Genomic DNA, 18984 nt, shown 5'->3' with positions numbered 1-18984 from the left:
TCCCACTCCATCCTTCATGCCTCAAACTTGCAACCAAATAATTTGATCATCACCTAAAATGGCCAAGTCTGGGACTGTATCCCCATTTAAAAAATAATAAGGCTGTGAGCCGGGTACCCACAGGCTTCAGTCAAGAGCATTTTCAAGATGTCAGGCTTCTCTCATGGCATCCTATGGTTCTCCTGCCTGACTCACTTCCCTCGACTTCACTTTGCCACTGGGCACCTCTGAGGTGGTTCTGGAAGACACAGTGATACATTTAGCAGAATCAAGTTCCTTTTGTTTTGATAGCAGAGTGCCCCATGGCATTGGAGGCGTTTCTTAAACCTGGACTTATCCTAGAGCAGTAGTTCTTAATCTCTTCCTCACTCCCTTTTAATCCCAAACATCTTTGAAAATCTGATTAAAGTCAGGGCTCCTTTCCCCAGAAAAAAGCACATGTGCAGACATAATTTTGCATCTGTGTCAGGCAGCTCACAGAGCTCCTGAAGCCCTTCCATGGGGAGATGGATCTTGTTGGAGGACAATGCTACAACGTTGTTCCACTCATAGACTGGTTCCCACCTAAAACTAGGATCGAGGGTATCTGGGTTCCACAAGAAATTCTGAAAACCCTTGGAGCAGTTTCTGGCATATTTTAGAACCTGAAAAAAGCTCTGTTTCCTCCAAGGGCACTTTAAACATTGTCTGACTGAAAATACTAAAAAGTTTCAAATGTGCATTTCTTGGCTGAACGGAGCCGAATTTCCCTACACTCATACTGCTCTTTATAAAAACTGCGCCGAAGGACTTTTTCTCGCAGGCGTTCTGAGCCTTTCCCTGCAGTTGACCCTCATGTCACGCTCATCTTGGTTTGCTGCTGACTTTCATAACCTCCTCAGTCATTCCAGAAGCTTCGCCGAGGAGTCTGAGCTCTGAACCATCTCCTGTGCATCTCAGGTCACCCAGTGCTTCGCTCCACGCCCGATTCTGCCAGCTCAGCATCTCGGGGAGGGACACGGAGGGGCAAAGGCCCAGGCAGTGGCCACCCTTAGGGGCCTCTGTGGGGTGCGAACCAGTGTCAGGCAACACCCCACACATCTTCAAGTGAGTCTAAGCTTTCTCTTCAGCAGCTCGGCTGCTGGACAATGGGATTATAACAGGGATTGCCCTTCCCATCCTGTCCTTCCCACAGAATGCACCAGCTATTTTGGCAGGGGAGCGGGGTACCCATGGGCATGGGGTGGATCTTCAGCAGCCTGCAGCCCTGGCACTGAGCAGGAACAGAGCTGCCTCATGACTCAACACCAAATCACATGCTTGAGTCCAGAGGCCTTGGGTTTCCTCCTTCCCCCCTCTTCCTCATCGAGCCTCTCGCCTGCTCTCTATGGATCTCAGGCCTGTCCACTGTGCTCTCCCGTCTGTCGATTTCCTTGCTCTCTTGCCAGGCTCCCTCCTGAAATGTCTTGTCGGTGGAAGCTCCCTCCCTCTTCTGTTTGCCTGAGTCACTTCAAAGGCCTGCTTGCCCCCAGGGGGCCCCTCTGTGTCTCTGCTCCTCCCACCTCCTCCCCCCAACCCCCAGCTCCCAGCTTTGACCTTTCAGGGTTCCCTGCCAACTCCCAAGGGCACTCATCAGCTTCCTCACTCTCCCATCCTGTGTGCCAACCCAGAGCAACCAGCTCTCAAGAGGTTTATTGGGCTGAAAGGGAGCGAGTGTCCTCAGGCCTTCTGCTCTTTCCTGCCTCAGCAAAGCTTCTCAGAGTCACATTTCCAATGGAATCTGAGTCTGGAAGAATCTAGATCCACTAAAAAATGTTAAGCCTCCAGTGTTTGCCTGTGTTTGATGAGTTCTGGCAACTCCTTCCACGTCTGATGATACCACACTGTTTATAGCTGCCTGGAAAGAAGCCTTTAATCCTTGTGTTATGTTTTAACTTGCTTTCCTTTGGAGGCAGGGAATTGTCAAGTAAGTATCCACACCACTCTGGAAAAGCTCAGGTGTTCAGTGAACACGCAGTACTAAGCGTTGGTGCAGAATACACAGCCGTACGTGGGGGGCGTTCCTGACAGCCCGCTGAATTTGCCACAACGCAGGTCTTTGCCCTCTGCCCCTCTCATCTTCGTTTTGAAGTGATACACGGCTGTAAAGCATCTGCTTGTGAAATGAGAAAGAAAACATTCTGAGATTGCTTTACTTTTCAGTTGTTTAACTGAAAACCAAGGTGAAAAAGAAAAGCATCGGACTGCCTCTGTGTGTATATATATACAGTCTCGTGTGTATATATAAGTACACAGCGTTTGTGCTTGTATGCATACTCTACATACACTGTATAATATCTTACATATTATACAACCTGTGTGTACTGCAGAACGAAGCCCGTGCTTCATCTCCAACGATGCCTTAGGAACCACACCGTGGTCCTAGCTGTCATCACAGGTCCTGGCTTGCTTTTGTCGTACACTTCAACATTCTTAGGTAAAAGAGGAAGCCCTCGGATTTCACTCAAAAGTCCCACTAAAACAGAAGAAAAAGCAGATGTCCTGGGAAGCGATAATTAATGGGAAGGAAGTGTCTCATTGTGAGAACCCGCCTGCCCCTGCCTCCCTCCCAAGTTTGCTTCATTTGGCAGCAATGACATCACTCGGGGGCGTCGTTTTGTAGAGATGGGCTCTCTACCCTTTCTTCCTTCCATGGTGACTACGATGCCGTTTGGTCCAATTTTCACTTATGGTTACGTAATCCTGTTTTGATTGAAGAGTTTCTGAGAAAATAAAGGTACCTTGTCTTTCCCAGCCCCCAATGCAAGCCGTCCCAGCAGGCGAGCTGACCCACCAACAAACACTGGGAATCATTAGACCCAGTTATGAGCTGAACTTGATTAGGAAACAAAGCATCCATTGTCCATAGTTTCCCTGCTCCTTCTGACATCCAGGAGGATGCTGTTGTTTTTCTGACAACAACATTCTTCCCAGCACACCCTCAGAGTCCCCGGGCACGTTCGTAACTCCACGGAGAGCGTGCGGGAAGCATTGACAAGGCTTCCTTTTCTCTCCCTATTCTGTAGGCGCTTTAGTGCAGAGTGTGCCCAGACACGCCAGGGTATGAGCATTCTGGATTTGTAGACTGGTGCACTCTTTCGCTTCTGTTTTAGTTCTTTGCTGGCATGCTCGGGAAGCATGGTTTGTGCCACTCAGGAATGTCTGTCCACTTGGAAAATGCTTGTGCATGAGTGAGGTGCTTGCTAATGCTGCTCTAACCTGTACTAAGTTTCTCACTTGGCTTTGTTTGCTGCTTACAAGGGGATCAAGGTAATCCTTTCTCTTTGCATATCCCAAGAGCGATCACTCACGGGTTGGGAACGCACAGCTGGTACAGGCTTCCCTCCACACCTCCCGGGCCCCTAGTCTCAGGGAAGTCCGATCTAACAGAACCCTTCCTTGCCAAGAATCAGCCTAGTCAGATAGGAGCCCATCAGGGCGTACCCCATCATAAAATTTCTTAATTCAGTTTGGTGATGGGGGTGGCGATGGGGGGTGGAATCTCCAGAACCAAAAAGGGAAAAGCAATCTTTGGTATGACAGTAACAGCTTAACGTAGACCAGAGCCCTGAGGGACAGGACAGACTGAAAGGCTCAAGTTCTTTCTCTCTTTTGTCCCCTCACTTCCTGTTTGCCCTTTTGTGTAGAGAGAAGGACCTGGGCACCTCACACATACCTGCCAGGGCCCGTCCAGAGCCTGGCTCCTGAGTCACTGTGATCAGCGGCCATGTAATTCTGAATAACTTCGGCCCATCTCTGCCTGCCTGAAAAAGGGCGGTTGGGGCCTCTTCCTTCTCCGGCTTAGCCCCTCTTTTAGTTTTAAAAGGAGCCCCTCTGTGGAATCCCTGGATAATGCAGGTGGAGGAGGGTGGTATGACTGATTCTGACTGTGGTGACTTGGGCCGCCTGGGACCATTCCAGGAGTGACTTCTCCTGTGGGCAGGGGGCAGAGCAGACCCAGGTGCAGGGCCTCTGGGTGGGGGGTGGGGGAGGAGCTGGGCTTGGCCTCAGCTGACCACGCTGGTCCCTTGCTGCTTCTCGTTCAACACTGTGCTTCCCCTGGCCACTCTCTCCTCCAGACCACCCGTCAGCCGAGCAGCTCCGCAGCCTGAGAAACTCCAGAAGAACAATATCACCAAAAAAAAGAAGCTGGTTGAGGTGAGGAAGTTAAAGCGTTTTGCTTTTAAGGTGATGTAAATGTTCTGAGGCCCACCTGGTGCACATTACCGAATGCATGTGTCCCACGGTACCATCAAGTGAGTCCAAATGGATCAGTTGGGTCTCTCTTGTCCCCATGCCCTTCTACTTACCACCTTTCCTCTCTCAGTGACCAAAATCACATCCACTGAGTCACATCCCTTCCCCCATCCCTGCCGCCGGGTCCTATCGGTGCTTCTCTGAAATGTCCCATCAAGTCTAGCCTCTTTTCCCTACGCCCACTACCGCTCAGGCCCTCAGCGTCTCTTACATGGAGAAGACGGAGGGGAGAAAGAGACGGAGAGACACGCACCCAGAGAGAGACAGAGAGAAAGAGATGACGTTGATGCCCTGTCTCTGGTGTTCCTTGGGCACTTACCGTGTGCCAGGTGCTGGGCTACATATTCCCTAGGAAGGATTTCAGCCAACCCTCACAGCCTGAGGGAGGTATTATTGATACTCCCATTTTACGGATGAGGACGCTGTGGCTCAGGAAAGGTAACTGACTGTTAGGTCCCACGCCCCAGCTCACCAAGCCAGTAAGTGGAGAGGAATTTGAGCTCAGCTGTTAAGACGTCAGATGCAGCTCTGGTCAACCTGCTGTTTTCACAGAGCAACTTCCTGACGGTTCTTCCTGCCTCCAGACCTCCGCTCTGACATGCCTGCTGCCCCAGAGTGAGCACTTTACATTACAAATCCCATTCCACCTCACCCCGCGTGGGACTGAAGTCATGGCTTCAGAACCTTACCCGGAGCCACCTCCCAAGCTCTTCGCCTTTGATTCTTCACAGCCACTCAAATCTCCAACCCCAAACCAACCCCTTAATGTTTTCTGAGCCTGCTTCGGACTTTCAGGCCCCTGTGTTTTTATTCAAGGAGGCCTGGCAGTGCAGTGGTTAAAGACTAGGCTGCTAGCCAAAAGGTGGGAGATTTGAACCCTCCAGCCACTCCACGGGAGAAAGATGTGCCAGTCTGCTTCCGTAACGATTTACAGCCTTGGAAACCCTGTGGGGCAGTTCTGTTCTGTCCTATAGGGTCGCTATGAGTCAGAATCGACTCAACGAGAAAACGGGTTTGGTTTGATTTTTTTGTATCTCTATTCCTTCTGGTTAGGAGGTTCCCCCCCCCCACATGCTGGTCCTCCCCAGCCCTTATTTGTGCAGTCTTCCCTGATGATCCATCCTACCCCCCTGCACCCTCACCCCCACAGCGCTCATCACACACTCTGCTGCCATTCTTTCTTACTCATCTGCCTCCCTTGCTAGACTGTAAGTTCACTGAGATCAGAAAACCCATTTTCAAATTTGTTATTGGAACCCCCCCAAAAAAACCCCACTGCTGTTGAGTCGATTCCGACTCACAGCACCCCTATAGGGCAGAGTAGAACTGCCCCATTGGGTTTCCAAGGCTGCAATCTTTATGGAAGCAGACTGCCACATCTTTCTCCTGAGGAGCCGCTTGGTGGGTTCGAACCGCCTTTTACCGGAAAGGGGGAGGATTTATCTTGGAACACAGCACAGGTCAGGGAATGTGCCAAGCTTCAGGAAAGACAGGCTCCAGGAGATGAAAAGCCATCTACACCAAGATGGCACCTCCCTTCTGCCCAACAGGGCCTCACGTGTGTCTGTCACATTCTTCTCTCTCTCTAAAAACATCTTGAAAGACTTTCCCCACACAGGGTAGACTGAGGGTGCCTCCCAGCACCTGAGTTTACATCTCCTCAATTAACTACACAACCGAGACTACCACTGTCCCAATTCCAGATTCCTGGGGGAGACAGTCTGGCTGGGCCAGTGGGGGTCAGATGTCCACCAGGACAGGGGCACAGTGACATAGTGCACACTCTATTTCTGGAAAACATACTAGGGAGGAGCTGCCCTCCAGAAGGGAGACTGAGGCATGGGCAGACACTGGTTAAGTTGAATGGAGAAGGACTTTCCACTTGAGAGATTCTTTTTTTTTCTTTTTAGTTTTTTTAAATTGTGCTTTAGGTGAAAGTTTATGGAGCAAATTAGTTTCTCATTAAACAGTTAATACGCAAATTGTTTTGTGACATTGGTTGCCAACCCTGTGATGGGTGAACACCCTCCCCTTCTCCACCCTGGGTTCCCTGTTTCTGTTCATCCAGTTTTCCTGTCCCTTCCTGCCTTCTTGTCTTTGCTTTTGGGCTGCTGTGCCCATTTAGTCTGGTATACATGACTGAACTACAAAGCACGTCCCTCCACATGAAAGGTTTCTTAAAAAGCAAAAACATCAAGATGGGAAAGCTCCTGCTACGTGGGCTAAGTCAGCTTGACCAAGGATACAGAAGGGAGAGTCAGAGGTGTGGGTAGGGGCTAATTGTGCCAGCTTAAGGAGTTTGGGCTTTATCCCATAGGCAGTGAAAGCTTTTGATTAAGGAAGGGCCATGGTATTTTAGTTGAATTAATCTGACACTGGCCATGGGTGTGCTTTGGAGAGAGGAAAGGGCAGCATCAGAGAAACTAGAGAAGGACCCACATCTTAGCCTTGTGTCCCACCAACCAGCACAGTGCCTGGCCAGATAAGCGCTCAGTACATGTAGTGTGCGGGATTGAATGAATCTCCACTGCTCTTTGTCATGGAAGACAAGACAGGCAGAGAGACCGTAAAAACCCAGAGCAATATGGAGTTGTTTAAAAAAAAAAAAAAGTGTGGAAACTTTGTGGGCAAGCACCAAGCAACAGAATGAGCGTGGCATTTGCCTCCGTTTCTGCTCTGCCGGTCCCGGTCTATTTATGGGAGTTCATCAGAGCAGATCTCTGCGCCACCATTCAGCTCACCCGGAGAGTACCTGCAAAGGCACAGACATGATGCCGACTTTCCTGGGGTGGCGAGTCAGGAGACTGTGGTTCCCCGGAGGACCCAGGAAGTAGATGTAGCTTATTTAGAAAATGCGTTATAATTCTATGCTTCAGCCTGTCATCCTTAGCGTTTCAGAGGACCAGAGACAGGGCTGTGTACATTTTATCCTTAGCTGGTCAAGAAGCAAAATGTTTCTAGCGCGTTGTTGTTTCCACCAACAGCCAGCTAGTTGTGGGGGCGCACACAGCTGTTCCCGCAGCGTTGGCTGGTGTCTGCGCTCGCGGTTCCTCTAAGGGTCTGCCTTGGTCTCTGTGTGTGAATGTAGGAACTGGCTTTAGACCACGTGTTTGGCTACCGAGGATTCGACTGTCGCAATAACCTGCATTACCTTAACGATGGTGCGGACATCATCTTCCACACAGCAGCAGCTGGCATCGTTCAGAACCTCTCTACAGGTACCTCCGCAGGGAAGGATGCCACCTTCCCAATCCCGGCTTTTGTTTTTGACTCCTTTATGTACTTTCCCACTCTTTAGGTGCCCCAAAGCTTAAGCGTTTTGCTTCGCCTTACAGCCATTCCATGCAGTTCCAGACTGGTATCACTTACCCTAGAAAATCCTAGACTCACATGCCAACAGTCAGAACCCTCTGACCTTTGGCGTCAGCCCAGCCTTGCCTTGTAGACCCCACAAGTGGGCACTGTTGGAAGTCCACGTCTCCGCCAGCTCCTCTGAGACTGAGGGGCGGAGAGAAGCCAGAAACAGGAGTGAGGAGTGGAGAGATTCCTTAGAGGTCATAACCAAGGACACACCAAGGGAACTCTTCTCATTAATTTCTAAGTGATCAGTTTTTTAGCAGCTCTGATTTCCAAGTCTTGTTTGTCTTGACTATTTAGGCATATTTATAATGAAAATGATACCAATTAAACAGTGAACAGAAATGCCCGAAGTGTCCCATAACAAAACGACAACTCTTAAATTAAAAAAAAGTTAGGAAACATTTCCAAAGAAAGAAACGTCCAGAAACCAATGTAACAGACCTCCATTAACAGAGGCGTAGCTAGGGTGTGGCGAGTACTGCAGCAGCCCTGGGCACGCGGCGCCGCTGAGCAGCTTCTGTTAGCTCTGCACAGCCAGTGGTGTATCTGTGAAATGGCACCTGCGGGAATCGCTGCCCTTGCGCCCCTGTCCAAACATCTCTTAGATAGCTTTACCATAACGTGAGCTCAAAAATACAAGTCAAGCTTGTTAAGATTTTTTAATTAACATGTTACCGTGCTTGAGGAAGGCTGTCGGGTGTATCGGGTTAATGGAAACTGCTCTGTGGTGCCGCGCGTCAAGGGCCGGCGCACTACCCCAGACACGCAACTGCCCCCGTATTTCCACCATCTATTCGCTTCCTATCTCAAAACAAACCTTTTTAAAATGTTCATGCCCCCTCCCAATTCTGTGTAGTTGTTCGCGTGTAGCTTTAGACAGTGAAATCACAGGTACATATTCATTTGTGTCATTTGTGGGGGTGGAGAGCTTGAAATTTTCCACACGTTTTCTTAAGTTCCTAGCCACATATTATCATTTTTAGTAGCAATATGCTATTTCCTTGTATATCAGCATCATCATTCACCTCTCAGTGTTTGGGCATGTGGTGGGCCCTATCATAATGGCCACTTTGGATATCAGCAAACCCATTTGCTGCAATAAATGATAAAGTATTTCTTCCACTTCCCATGATATGCATTGAGATAGGGCTTTAGGGACTGAAGCCATCACCTGTGCCAACCAGGCACCCAAGTGGATTGGCACTTTAATAGATAAAGATGCCAAGCCAAGCCCGTAGCCGTCAAGTTGATGGCGACTCCTAGCAACCTTATAGGACAGAGTAGAACTGCCCCATAGAGTTTCCAAAGAGTGGCTGGTGGATTCAAACTGCTGAGCTTTTGGTTAGCAGCTGAGCTCTTGACCACTGTGCTACCAGGTCCCCAGATAAATATGACCAACAGGGAATTCCCAAGTATACCATTTTCCTGTTCCACAGTCTCCCCCTTTTGAGGATTATGCAAGGTGTTGTGCTGAGCAGCATGTTGTTGAGGACTGTGGAACCTTCAGTCTTTTGCCATGGGCAGGAGGAAATGTTGCACACCATCATTTTGGACTCTGGCCTGGAAGCTTCTGCACGTGGCCTGGGCTTTGGACCCACATAAGAACGGGAAGGACTGGAGTGGAGTTTGTGGCAATAGACACCAGCTCTCCTTCTCCCCGGCCTAGGAAACATGAAAAAATTTAAAAAGTGATCTTCTATCTCCCCAGGGGTGATCTTGAAAGTGAGAATTTAGGGATTTTACGTGCTCACTTTTACAAGGCATTTCCAACGACTCTGCCTGAAGCTTTGGAGTTGTCCTGAGAGGTGCTTGGGGTCGCTGTTCACTCTCCATGCCCCTCTCTCCTAGGGAGCCAGAGCTTCTACCTGGAGCACACGGACGACATCCTCTGCCTCACGGTGAACCAGCACCCCAAGTACAGAAACGTGGTGGCCACCAGCCAGATAGGTAGGAGGGTTTCCCCAAAGGTTCTCCAGCTGAGCAGGGGCATTGACTTATTAGCAGTTACTGGGGGAGGGAGTGGGCAGGCTGCTGACACCCACTCTTTCTTGTTAGCATTGCTGTTGGGTTTGAGCCCTGATTGTGTCTGTGCCTCTTGAGTTGGTTCTGACCTGTTGCCATCGAGTTGGTTCCGACTCCTAGCTACCCGACAGGACAGAGTAGAACTGCCCCATAGGGTTTCCAAGGAGCGGCTGGTGGATTCCAACGGCCAACCTTTTGGTTAACAGCTGAGCTCTTAACCACTGTGCCACCAGGGCTCCCTGACAATCCTGATCCCCGTGGACTTGGGGGAACACTGTTTCAGACCCTGCGTGTCCAATGCAGAGCCCAAGTCTGGAGGCTGATTGTGCTGGGCAAGAAGAGGGCCATGCTTTGACGCTGTCTGATAGGTTCACCTGAGCCTCCCCCCATACTCGTGCCAGTGACAAATGTGAGCAGATTCACATTTGTGAAAAGGTTTTTTCGTTTTTCCTTTTTTTACTTTGTCATTTCAAAGGCAGTTTTTACAAACATATCTTCCCACCTGTTTCCATTGACTTCATGTTCATTTTTTAATTTATTTGCAACTTTCTGATGCTGGTGTTAAGCGCTTCACTATTAGACACTTGACTTACCTCAGCTATTGTTTTCCCTTGACGCTTCCTCATTGCCATTGCCACCCAATGCAGGTGATGGGCCGGAAGCCCCAGGTAAGGCCGTTCCATCCGTGAGTAATCCGCACAGCAAAATCACGTCGGTGTATCATGCTTGCTGGTTGTATCTGGCTGAACGGCAGATACAAATCACTGACCTCACCAGTTTCCTCTGTATAAAATCCTCCATGAGTGTGTGTGTTGGGTGTGAACCTCCCAGGTCTCTGCCTTTAAAAGCACAGCCCGTTCCCATGGTCTTCCACCCCGGCCAGCTCAGGCTCAGGCCCCGTATACTCAGTAGCTGGAACGCCCCTGAACATTTTTCTCAGAAAGGCTTTTAAATGGGCCTGAGGGTTGGTTGCCTGGCTTGGCTGCTCTTCAGCCCTGCTCTTTGTCATGCCTCCCACACGCAGGGACAACTCCGTCAGTCCACGTCTGGGACGCCATGACCAAACAGACCCTGTCCGTGCTGCGGTGCTTCCACCCGAAGGGGGTGAATTACATCAACTTCAGCGCCACCGGGAAGCTCCTGGTGTCGGTGGGCGTGGACCCCGAGCACACCGTCACCGTCTGGCGTTGGCAGGAAGGTAATGAAGCGGGCTTTCTGTCCCTACAGCATGAGCTGGGCCCCCTAGATCTGCCTCCCTGCGAAGCCCCCCGTAGGCCCTGCTGCAGGTCACAGAAACCAGGGCTCTTGGTGTCCTGGAGAAGCTGCTGCTCAGCCGCCGCCCCCAGGCTGGAGAGGAGGTCCTGCGGGTTAGTGCAGGGGCTCAGGGCTGTCGGGGAAAGGCCCCACCGCTGGCCGCTCCTCCTCTGACAGAAGGCAGCAGCCTCCTCCATTTCTGCCCTTCCAACCTAGCCTTCCCTGTCCTCCGCGTTCCTCCAGGTGACCTTGAATTCTAGAGCCACGGTCTCAGCAGCTCAAATGCCTCGGAACAGTCTCAGAAGCACATTTTTTATTTGCTTTTTACCTTTTAAGTTTTTCAAAATGGGCATTTATTTTACAGTTAAGGTTTACTGGTATTTATTATTTGTTATGTGCTTTATTTCCTTATTATATGAAGTACATGTATTGTTTGCTTTAATTTGATGTAGCAGAATTTCTATTTTGCGCCCCTGCAACACACACACGCGCACAAGCTGCTCCTAAATTTACGGTCATTTCAGAATCAAGACACGCACTCTCCCAGGTACATTCTCAGGGCAGGCGCTGCTCTGGCTGGGAAAGCAGATCCAATGAGTCGGAACGTCAGTGAGGTGTGTCTCCAGCGCGCAGCCTGTATCGGGACACTCCGAGCCAAGGCCACTTCTCCACCCCAGGCTTCTCCAGTCCCATTACCTCATCCGTGCAGGGCTGGTGAGAGGGCATTGCAAAGATGAGCACGCCAGCCCCCCCCCCCCCCCCGGCTGACGGCCTGAAGATCCTCCTGGTGAGACTGACTCATCGCGTCCCACGGAGGGAGCTGGATCCACCGTCTCTCCTGAAACCACCCCTTCTCAATTCCTTGTTCGCCAGTAGGTGGTGTCCACGTGGGCCACGATGGATGTCTTGGGAATGCAGGTTCGTCCCTTGTGATGTTGGAAGGCCAGCTGACTGAGCAAACTCAGGCCCAGATGAGAGATGAGCATCTTCAATGATAGGCTGACTCATCTTAGGGCTGGAAGGACTCGAGAAGTCATCCTGTCCAGTTAGGATCAATCGTCCATCCAATAGGGAAATTCATCCCGGTGCTTCTGGACAGGCTGAGCTCCATCCTCTGCTTGAATACTTCTCGGGATGTGGCCCTCATCACTTCACGAGGCAGCCCACCCGCTGCTGGGAAGCTGTCATTAGAAAGCGCCTTTCTCATGTGGGGCCGTAACATGCCTCAAGATGCCTTTCTCCTGCAGTACTAACTGCTCTCTGCTGTAGCGGAAACCAAGTCGGCCTCCTGTGCAGCCTTGCCTTTTTCTGTTCAGGCTCGATCCATCTGTCCCTCTGGGCAGTACCTGCCCTGGGCCGGCCCGGCACAGGCTCTTGCTCACTCTGACCCCCTAGGGGAGGCCTGGCAGAATCAGGACCTTTAAACAAGCCCCCAGGAGAAGAGGAGTCTGCTCGGGGTAACTTTCTCCCATTGTCCTGGTTGAGTCTGTACAGAGGACTCTGAGCCGAAGAGAGTATCTACCGGGCTGTCACCAACCACCACCTCTTCTCAGTTGACTGTGGTCACGTCCTCTCTTCTTTTTCACTTCTCCAGGGTGGTTTTTCCTGTACTTCAAGTCCTCCTCCCTGTTGTTGTTGTTTAGGTGCCGTTGAGTCAGTTCCGACTCACAGCGACCCTGTGTGCAGCAGAATAAAGCGCTGCCCCGTCCTGCGCCATCCTCACAATCGTTGCTATGTTTGAGCCCAGTTGCAGCCACTGTGTCCATCCATCTCGCTGAGGGTCTCCCTCTTTTTCACTGACCCTCTGTTTTACCAAGCATGATGGCCTTCTCCAGGGACTGGTCCCTCCTGATAGCATGTCCAAAGTATGTGAGATGAAGTCTCACCATCCTCGCTTCTAATGAGCATTCTGGCTGTACTTCTTCCAAGACAGATTTGTTCGTTCTTCTGGCAGTTCATGGTATATTCAACGTTCTTCACCAACACCGTAATTCGAAGGCATCAGTCCTCCTTACAGATAAATATTATGTGTCTGGGAGAGGTGTATATACATTTTTGTTGTCATTAGAGAGCTTATTATTCATTCCTCATTTGTTAGAGAATCTTTCTGTTAATAACTCTTGGGGTGTGTGTATGTGTGTGTAGGTAAGAATAAACAAAATGGAGTAAAGAATAAGTTTATTGTCTAAAACGCAAATTGTTAGGTCCTAGATACTTGTATAAAATTTTTCTCTGAGCAGTCTAGAAGCCAATGCAAAGAGGGAAATAGGTGTCTCCACAACTGAAAGTGTCCATGTGATCAAAGCAAGGAAAGAAACACAACAGTGGTTTAGAAGAAATGTGTATTCCATTGTTTAATTTTGCATTTCCCTCATGACTAGTGAGATTGATCCTCTTTTCTTCTCTTTATTGACCCCTTGTATTGCTTTTTGTTTTTTTATAATTCACCTGTTCAAATCCTTTTTCTACTGGAGGTGGGAGGGTTGTTTGTCTTTTACTTGTAGTTTGTAAAAAAAAAAAAAAAATCATTGCTGTGGAGTTTATTCCGACTCATAGCGACCCTAAAGGACAGAGTAGAACTGCCCCATAGGGTTTCCAAGGAACAGCTGGTGGATTGGAACTGCCAACCTTTTGGTTAGCAGCCGAGCTCTTAACCACTGCGCCACCGGGGCTCCATGTGATTTGTGGAAGTTCTTTATTGATTAATCCTTTGTCTGTTGTAAGCATTGCAAATGTTTTCTCCTAGGCTGTTTGTCTTTTAAGCTTGTTTATGGTGTCATTGGAGATCATGGATTTTAAAACCTCTGAGTGAGTCCTAGGTAGTGAGGGATCTGTTACGTTAAGTCCTGTGTTCCATCTGCAGAGAGAGAGTTACGGGCCAGCGGGGGTAGCTGTGGGTCTCCCCAGCTTCCCCTAGAAAGGGGTTCCATTAGGGAACGTCTAAGGGGCAGCTGAGCTAAGAACCCCCTCATCACTCTCCTAAGGACCCCTTATGAAAACAGATAAACAAACGCAAGCTGCTGAGAAGAGGGAAAGAAACATATATTTGAGTGAACAATAAACGGTGGGTTGACGGTTAAGAAGGGCGCCCTGGTGGTGCCGTGGTTAAGCGCATGGTTGCCAACCAAAAGGTCAGTGGTTCGAACCCACTGGCTGCACCACAGGAGAAAGATCGGCAGTCTGCTTCCATGAAGATTTACAGCCTTGGACACCCTATGGGGCAGCTCCACTCTGTCCTGTGGGGTCGCCGTGAGTCACAGTTGACTCCGCAGCAATGGGTTTTCTCTCTTACCCTGGGGGTAGTGTCTGAGGAGGCTGCTGTTAAAGAAAGAAAGAAGACTGAAGAGTGATCCGAGCCCTGCGGGGAGGCAGAGGCCTTGGAGACAGCTTCCTGGGCCCAGCCTGCTGGACAGAGTGCAGGACAACGCCTCACCAGATCCTCTCACCCACACAGGTGCCAAGGTCGCCAGCCGAGGGGGGCACCTGGAGCGCATATTTGTGGTGGAATTTCGCCCCGACTCAGACACGCAGTTCGTGTCCGTCGGGGTCAAACATATGAAGTTCTGGACCCTGGCAGGTAGCGCTCTGCTTTACAAGAAGGGGGTCATCGGGTCCATGGAGGCCGCCAAGATGCAGACGATGTTGTCTGTGGCCTTCGGTGCTGTGAGTTCCTGCAGACACTTCCCGGGGGGCCCTGACCCCTGACCCCTGGGCGTGGGCATGGGGGTGGGTGGGGTGGCCAAGAAGCTGCAAACCACAAGGAAGCCGTCTCCACATTATCCCCCCACTGGCTTGTTTGCAGCCTCTGTTTCCCTTCCTTAAGTGCTCGGCTGCTAGCCAAAAGGTCAGCAGTTCAAACCCACCAGCCGCTCCCCTGAAGGAAGATGTGGCAGTCTGCTTCTGTAAAGATTTACAGCCTTGGAAACCTTGTGGGGCAGTTCTACTCTGCCCTGTTGGGTCGCTGTGAGTCGGAATCGACTTGACGGCCGTGGGTTTGGCTTGATTTGTTTTGGTGAGTTGACTATTTTTTTTCCTCGAAGTGTTAATTAGAAAAGGTAGGACACCCCAACCAGGGCAGGAGGCTTGTTCTTCAGGAGGCAGATGCTGACTCAGAAGCCGTGAGGATGAGGATGGTTTCCACCACCAGATGGCGATGGTCTTTCTGCCCAGCCCTGCTGCGCCACAGACCCCTGAGTCAGCATCCTTCAAGGGGCCCTGGGGTGCCCTTTGGGGACATTCGGGAACCCAGTCAGCCCTTGGCCTTCCAAGTGTGGATGTGTCCATGTCATAGACGAGCCCAGCAGTGTCCTCTCTGGACAAGCCCCCACCTCTCCCCGCGGTCACAGGGTGTGATCACAGATGGTGGTTCACCCCAACATGTGCCAGCGGGGAGACACAAGGCGCCCACACGTGTACTGCACTTCAGTGCCAAATGATTTCCTCTTCGGGGTTTTCCGCACATTCTGCTGCCTTCCCTCAGCCCAGAAGATCAAACTGGGCAGGTTTTCACCTTCTCCCCCCAGCGCTAGCTCTGGTTCCGTGACAGGGCGGCGGGCTGGGAAGGGACCCCCCGAAGCGGGGTGCACCCCTGGTGCGCACAATCCCTCTGTTTGCAGAGCAACCTCACGTTCACGGGCGCCATCAACGGGGACGTCTACGTCTGGAAGGACCACTTCCTGGTCCGGCTGGTGGCCAAGGCGCACACGGGCCCCGTCTTCACCATGTACACCACGCTGCGGGACGGGCTCATCGTGACCGGCGGGAAGGAGAGACCGTAAGCCGGGTCTCCGCGGGGAGAACGGGTCTTGGGGGAAACTGACCCCAGCATCTCCAGCCTGGAGAAAATGCCCGTTTTTCTTCCCCCGTCCTATCTGCACTGGGGGGATCAGTCTGCCGTCCCTCTAACAGGTCCCTGGTTAAAACCCCCAGGAGCGCCAGAAGCAGAGAACCTGTTTCCTGGTAGTTAAACCCTGAGGAGAGGGGTTCTGGGATACCGCAGAGTGACTGCCGTTCACAGAGTGCCACTCTCCGCAGCCCGCTCGGGGAAGGGCGGAGGAGACGCGAGGCGAGGGGGAACCAAGCGTCAAGAGAGGAGGGTCCACCTGGTGTTTCCGTGGAATAAACACAGTCCGCTTTTCCAGATGACAGTTCTTGCCTTCCATAGCTGCATCTAAAGGCACTTTAGGGAATTAGCAGGTTTGGGGGTGCTAGGAAAGGGCCCCTCTGGAGGGTCCTTCCTGCTGGGCTCCGGGTTGAGGGTCTTGGGGCTAACACACTGAGGAGTTCCTAGGTGGCCAAAGTGGTTAAGCGCTCGACTGCTAGCCAAAAGGTCAGAGGTGTAAACCCACCAGAGGCACCTCGGGAGGAAGACCTGGCGATCTGCTTCTGAAAGGTCACAGCCTTGAAAGCCCGATGGAGCAGTTCTGTTCTGCCCATGTGGGCTCGCCGGGAGTCGGAATCGACTCACAGCAACCACAAGAGCACGCTGATGCCTCCTGATCCTTTTAGGACCAAAGAAGGAGGCGCCGTAAAACTGTGGGACCAAGAAATGAGGCGCTGCCGGGCCTTCCAGCTGGAGACGGGGCAGCTGGTGGAGCGCGTGTGTTCTGTGTGCCGCGGCAAAGTGAGCTCTCCCCCAGTGGCCCCCACGGGGCGGAAACGGGGAGGGGTCCCCGTGGGCGCTGGTTCCCAGCCTTCCCAGCCAGCGCCCTCCCTGGGCTGGCTTGTTTAATCCTTAAAACAGCCTCCAAGGTGTGAGTTCTACCATGGTGGGAGGCGCTTAGTGGAGTCAGGCTGGATTCAAACTGTGAGTCCACAGTAAGGGCTGGCTGAGAGCTGGGGGGCGGGGGGTACTCAGTGCTTCTGCATCGAGCACCCAGGATTGTTGTCAGAACGGCATGTATGCATTTACCTGCACAGCGCCTTGCATGATGCCTGGCACAGAGTCACATTCTGTAGACATTAACTACTCTCCTTAGGGATTGGAGCCCTGGTGGCGCAGTGGTTAAGAGCTACAGCTGCTAACTATAAAGGTCGGCAGTTCAAATCCACCAGCTGTTCCTTGGAAACCTTGTGGGGGGGCGGGGGCAGTTACCTCTACCCTGTCCTATAGGGTCACTATGAGTTGGAATTGACTCGGTGGCAATGGGTTTGGTTTTTTGGGTTTTGCCCTTATAGATAATATAGGCAAAAACAAAAACAAAAAAAAAACCCAAACCCGTTGCAGTCGAGTCAATTCTGACTCACAGTGACCCTATAGGACAGAGTAGAACTGCCCTATGGAGTTTCCAAGGAGCGCCTGGTGGATTTGAACTGCCAGCCTTTTGGTTAGCAGCCGTAGCACTTCACCACTACACGATATTAAATAATTTGTCCGAGGCGACACCGCCAGTAAGGCGGAGAGCAAGGGCCAGCAAACTGTCGACTCAAAACCTTTGGTTTTCGAATCATACCTTGCTGTACATCAGTACACCCATGGGGCTTATGAAAACAAGGATGCCCAGGCCCTGCCCAGAGCTGCCGGGTCAGAGTCTCTGGGTGGGGGCCTTGCTGTGGGTGTTCCTTTTATTGGTTTTTCTTTTTTTCCCCTCCGTTTTTAAATTCCCCCAGGAGGTTCTGGTGTGCTTGAAAACGAATCTTATAACCTCGATATTTAGTACCTTGTGTTTGTGGTTTTGAATTTACATCAGTCCGAGGATTTGCTTTCTCTGTAATCGTTGCACGGGGGGGAAAAACCCGGAACTGACTTTCAGCCGACACAACATGAAGCTGCGAACATTATTGTCAAGTCGGTGCAGACAGGCGTCAGGAAGGGCAGGCAGACTTACAGGAGAGGGAAGCGGAACTGAAGAGAGCTATCAGGAGGTGGACTCTGGGGCAGTGTGAGAACGAACTTTCTAGAAGTCTGAGCTGTCCAAGAACAGAAGCCGCTGCCCTGCTCTTCGGGGGGGGCCCCGTCACTGGGAATGTTCCCCCAGGCTGGGGGAAGGAGGGCCCTGGGCCGAGCGCCCCCAAAGGGCTGATGGAGAAAGGCAAGCTGGAAGGCGGAGGAGGTGGCTTAAGGGGAGGCAACTAGCTGTCAAAGGCAAAGCCCCTCTTGGCTCTTCCTGTTTTAATACTCACGCCCGCCAAGGAAGGCATCCTCCTACGTTGCTCTCATAGTGTTTTGATCACAACAGGGAAAAATTTTAGTGGGAACCAAGGATGGAGGAATAATCGAAGTTGGTGAAAAAAACGCTGCTTCCAACATCCTGATTGACGGGCACGTGGAGGGGGAGATCTGGGGCCTGGCCACACACCCCTCCAAGGACATCTGCATCTCGGCCGGGAACGACAGCACAGCGCGGATCTGGGACCTGGCGGACAAGGTGAGTCCGCAGTGGGCTCCGCATCAGCAGGATCCAGAAAGGGTGGAAATCCGCCAAAGTCAAGCCAGAGGTGGCATGGGGCTGCGTAAAAGGTGACCGCAAGTCCGCAATTAAGTTGGAAAACCTAATAGTAAAACCACCTTCACACACTCCCTATCCACATATGTTTAGCTCTATATCCATCTATGTATATTTATGGTACAAAAATAATCTCTGAATGATTATTATTTTGTCATGAGCCATAATGAAAGAACCCATAAAACTTAAATAGATAAAGAGATAAATCATGTTCTTGGCTGGAAAGACTAAGAAAGATTTAAAATGTCAAATGTTCCCAAGTGGGGTAACATTGTTTCAGTTAAGAGCCCAACAAGGTTTCTCTTGGGAGTTTGGCAAAAACAATTTTAAGTTTCATCTGGAGTAAAAATGTAAAACAGCAAGGAATAGTCTGGGAGGAAAAAGATAAATTATTGTTACCAAGCCTCATATTAAAACATGTTATAATAATTAAAACACTTGGTTTCATTTCCAAATGGCTAGTAAATACTTCAGTCAGAATCACACAAAAGCATAAGTGGGGTCGTTACACTACTGAGTTAGTGTTTGTAATTATTGTTAGGTTTATTATTATTAACAACAGCTATCATTGATTGGGGCCCTGGTGGTGCAGTGGTTAAGCGCTCAGCTACTAACCAAAATGTTGGCG

General features: G+C 50.9%; 1 protein-coding gene across 1 annotated transcript in view; it reads left to right on the top strand.

Moving 5' to 3' along the window:
* EML6 (EMAP like 6) overlaps positions 1–18984 on the top strand; it is a 267307-nt gene that overhangs the window by 241157 nt on the left and 7166 nt on the right. The window contains exons 28-35 of the mRNA XM_012556681.2: positions 4098–4176; positions 7364–7493; positions 9484–9582; positions 10682–10855; positions 14366–14574; positions 15528–15685; positions 16420–16534; positions 18090–18278. Coding sequence (XP_012412135.1) covers positions 4098–4176; positions 7364–7493; positions 9484–9582; positions 10682–10855; positions 14366–14574; positions 15528–15685; positions 16420–16534; positions 18090–18278 — 1153 coding nt within the window. The remainder of the gene's footprint in view (positions 1–4097; positions 4177–7363; positions 7494–9483; positions 9583–10681; positions 10856–14365; positions 14575–15527; positions 15686–16419; positions 16535–18089; positions 18279–18984) is intronic.

This window comes from Trichechus manatus, unplaced genomic scaffold, assembly GCF_000243295.1.
Source record: "Trichechus manatus latirostris isolate Lorelei unplaced genomic scaffold, TriManLat1.0 scaffold00005, whole genome shotgun sequence".
Taxonomy (NCBI): Eukaryota; Metazoa; Chordata; class Mammalia; order Sirenia; family Trichechidae; genus Trichechus; species Trichechus manatus.
Note: the sequence above shows the minus strand (reverse complement) of the source record. Positions and strands in the feature narration are given on the sequence as shown.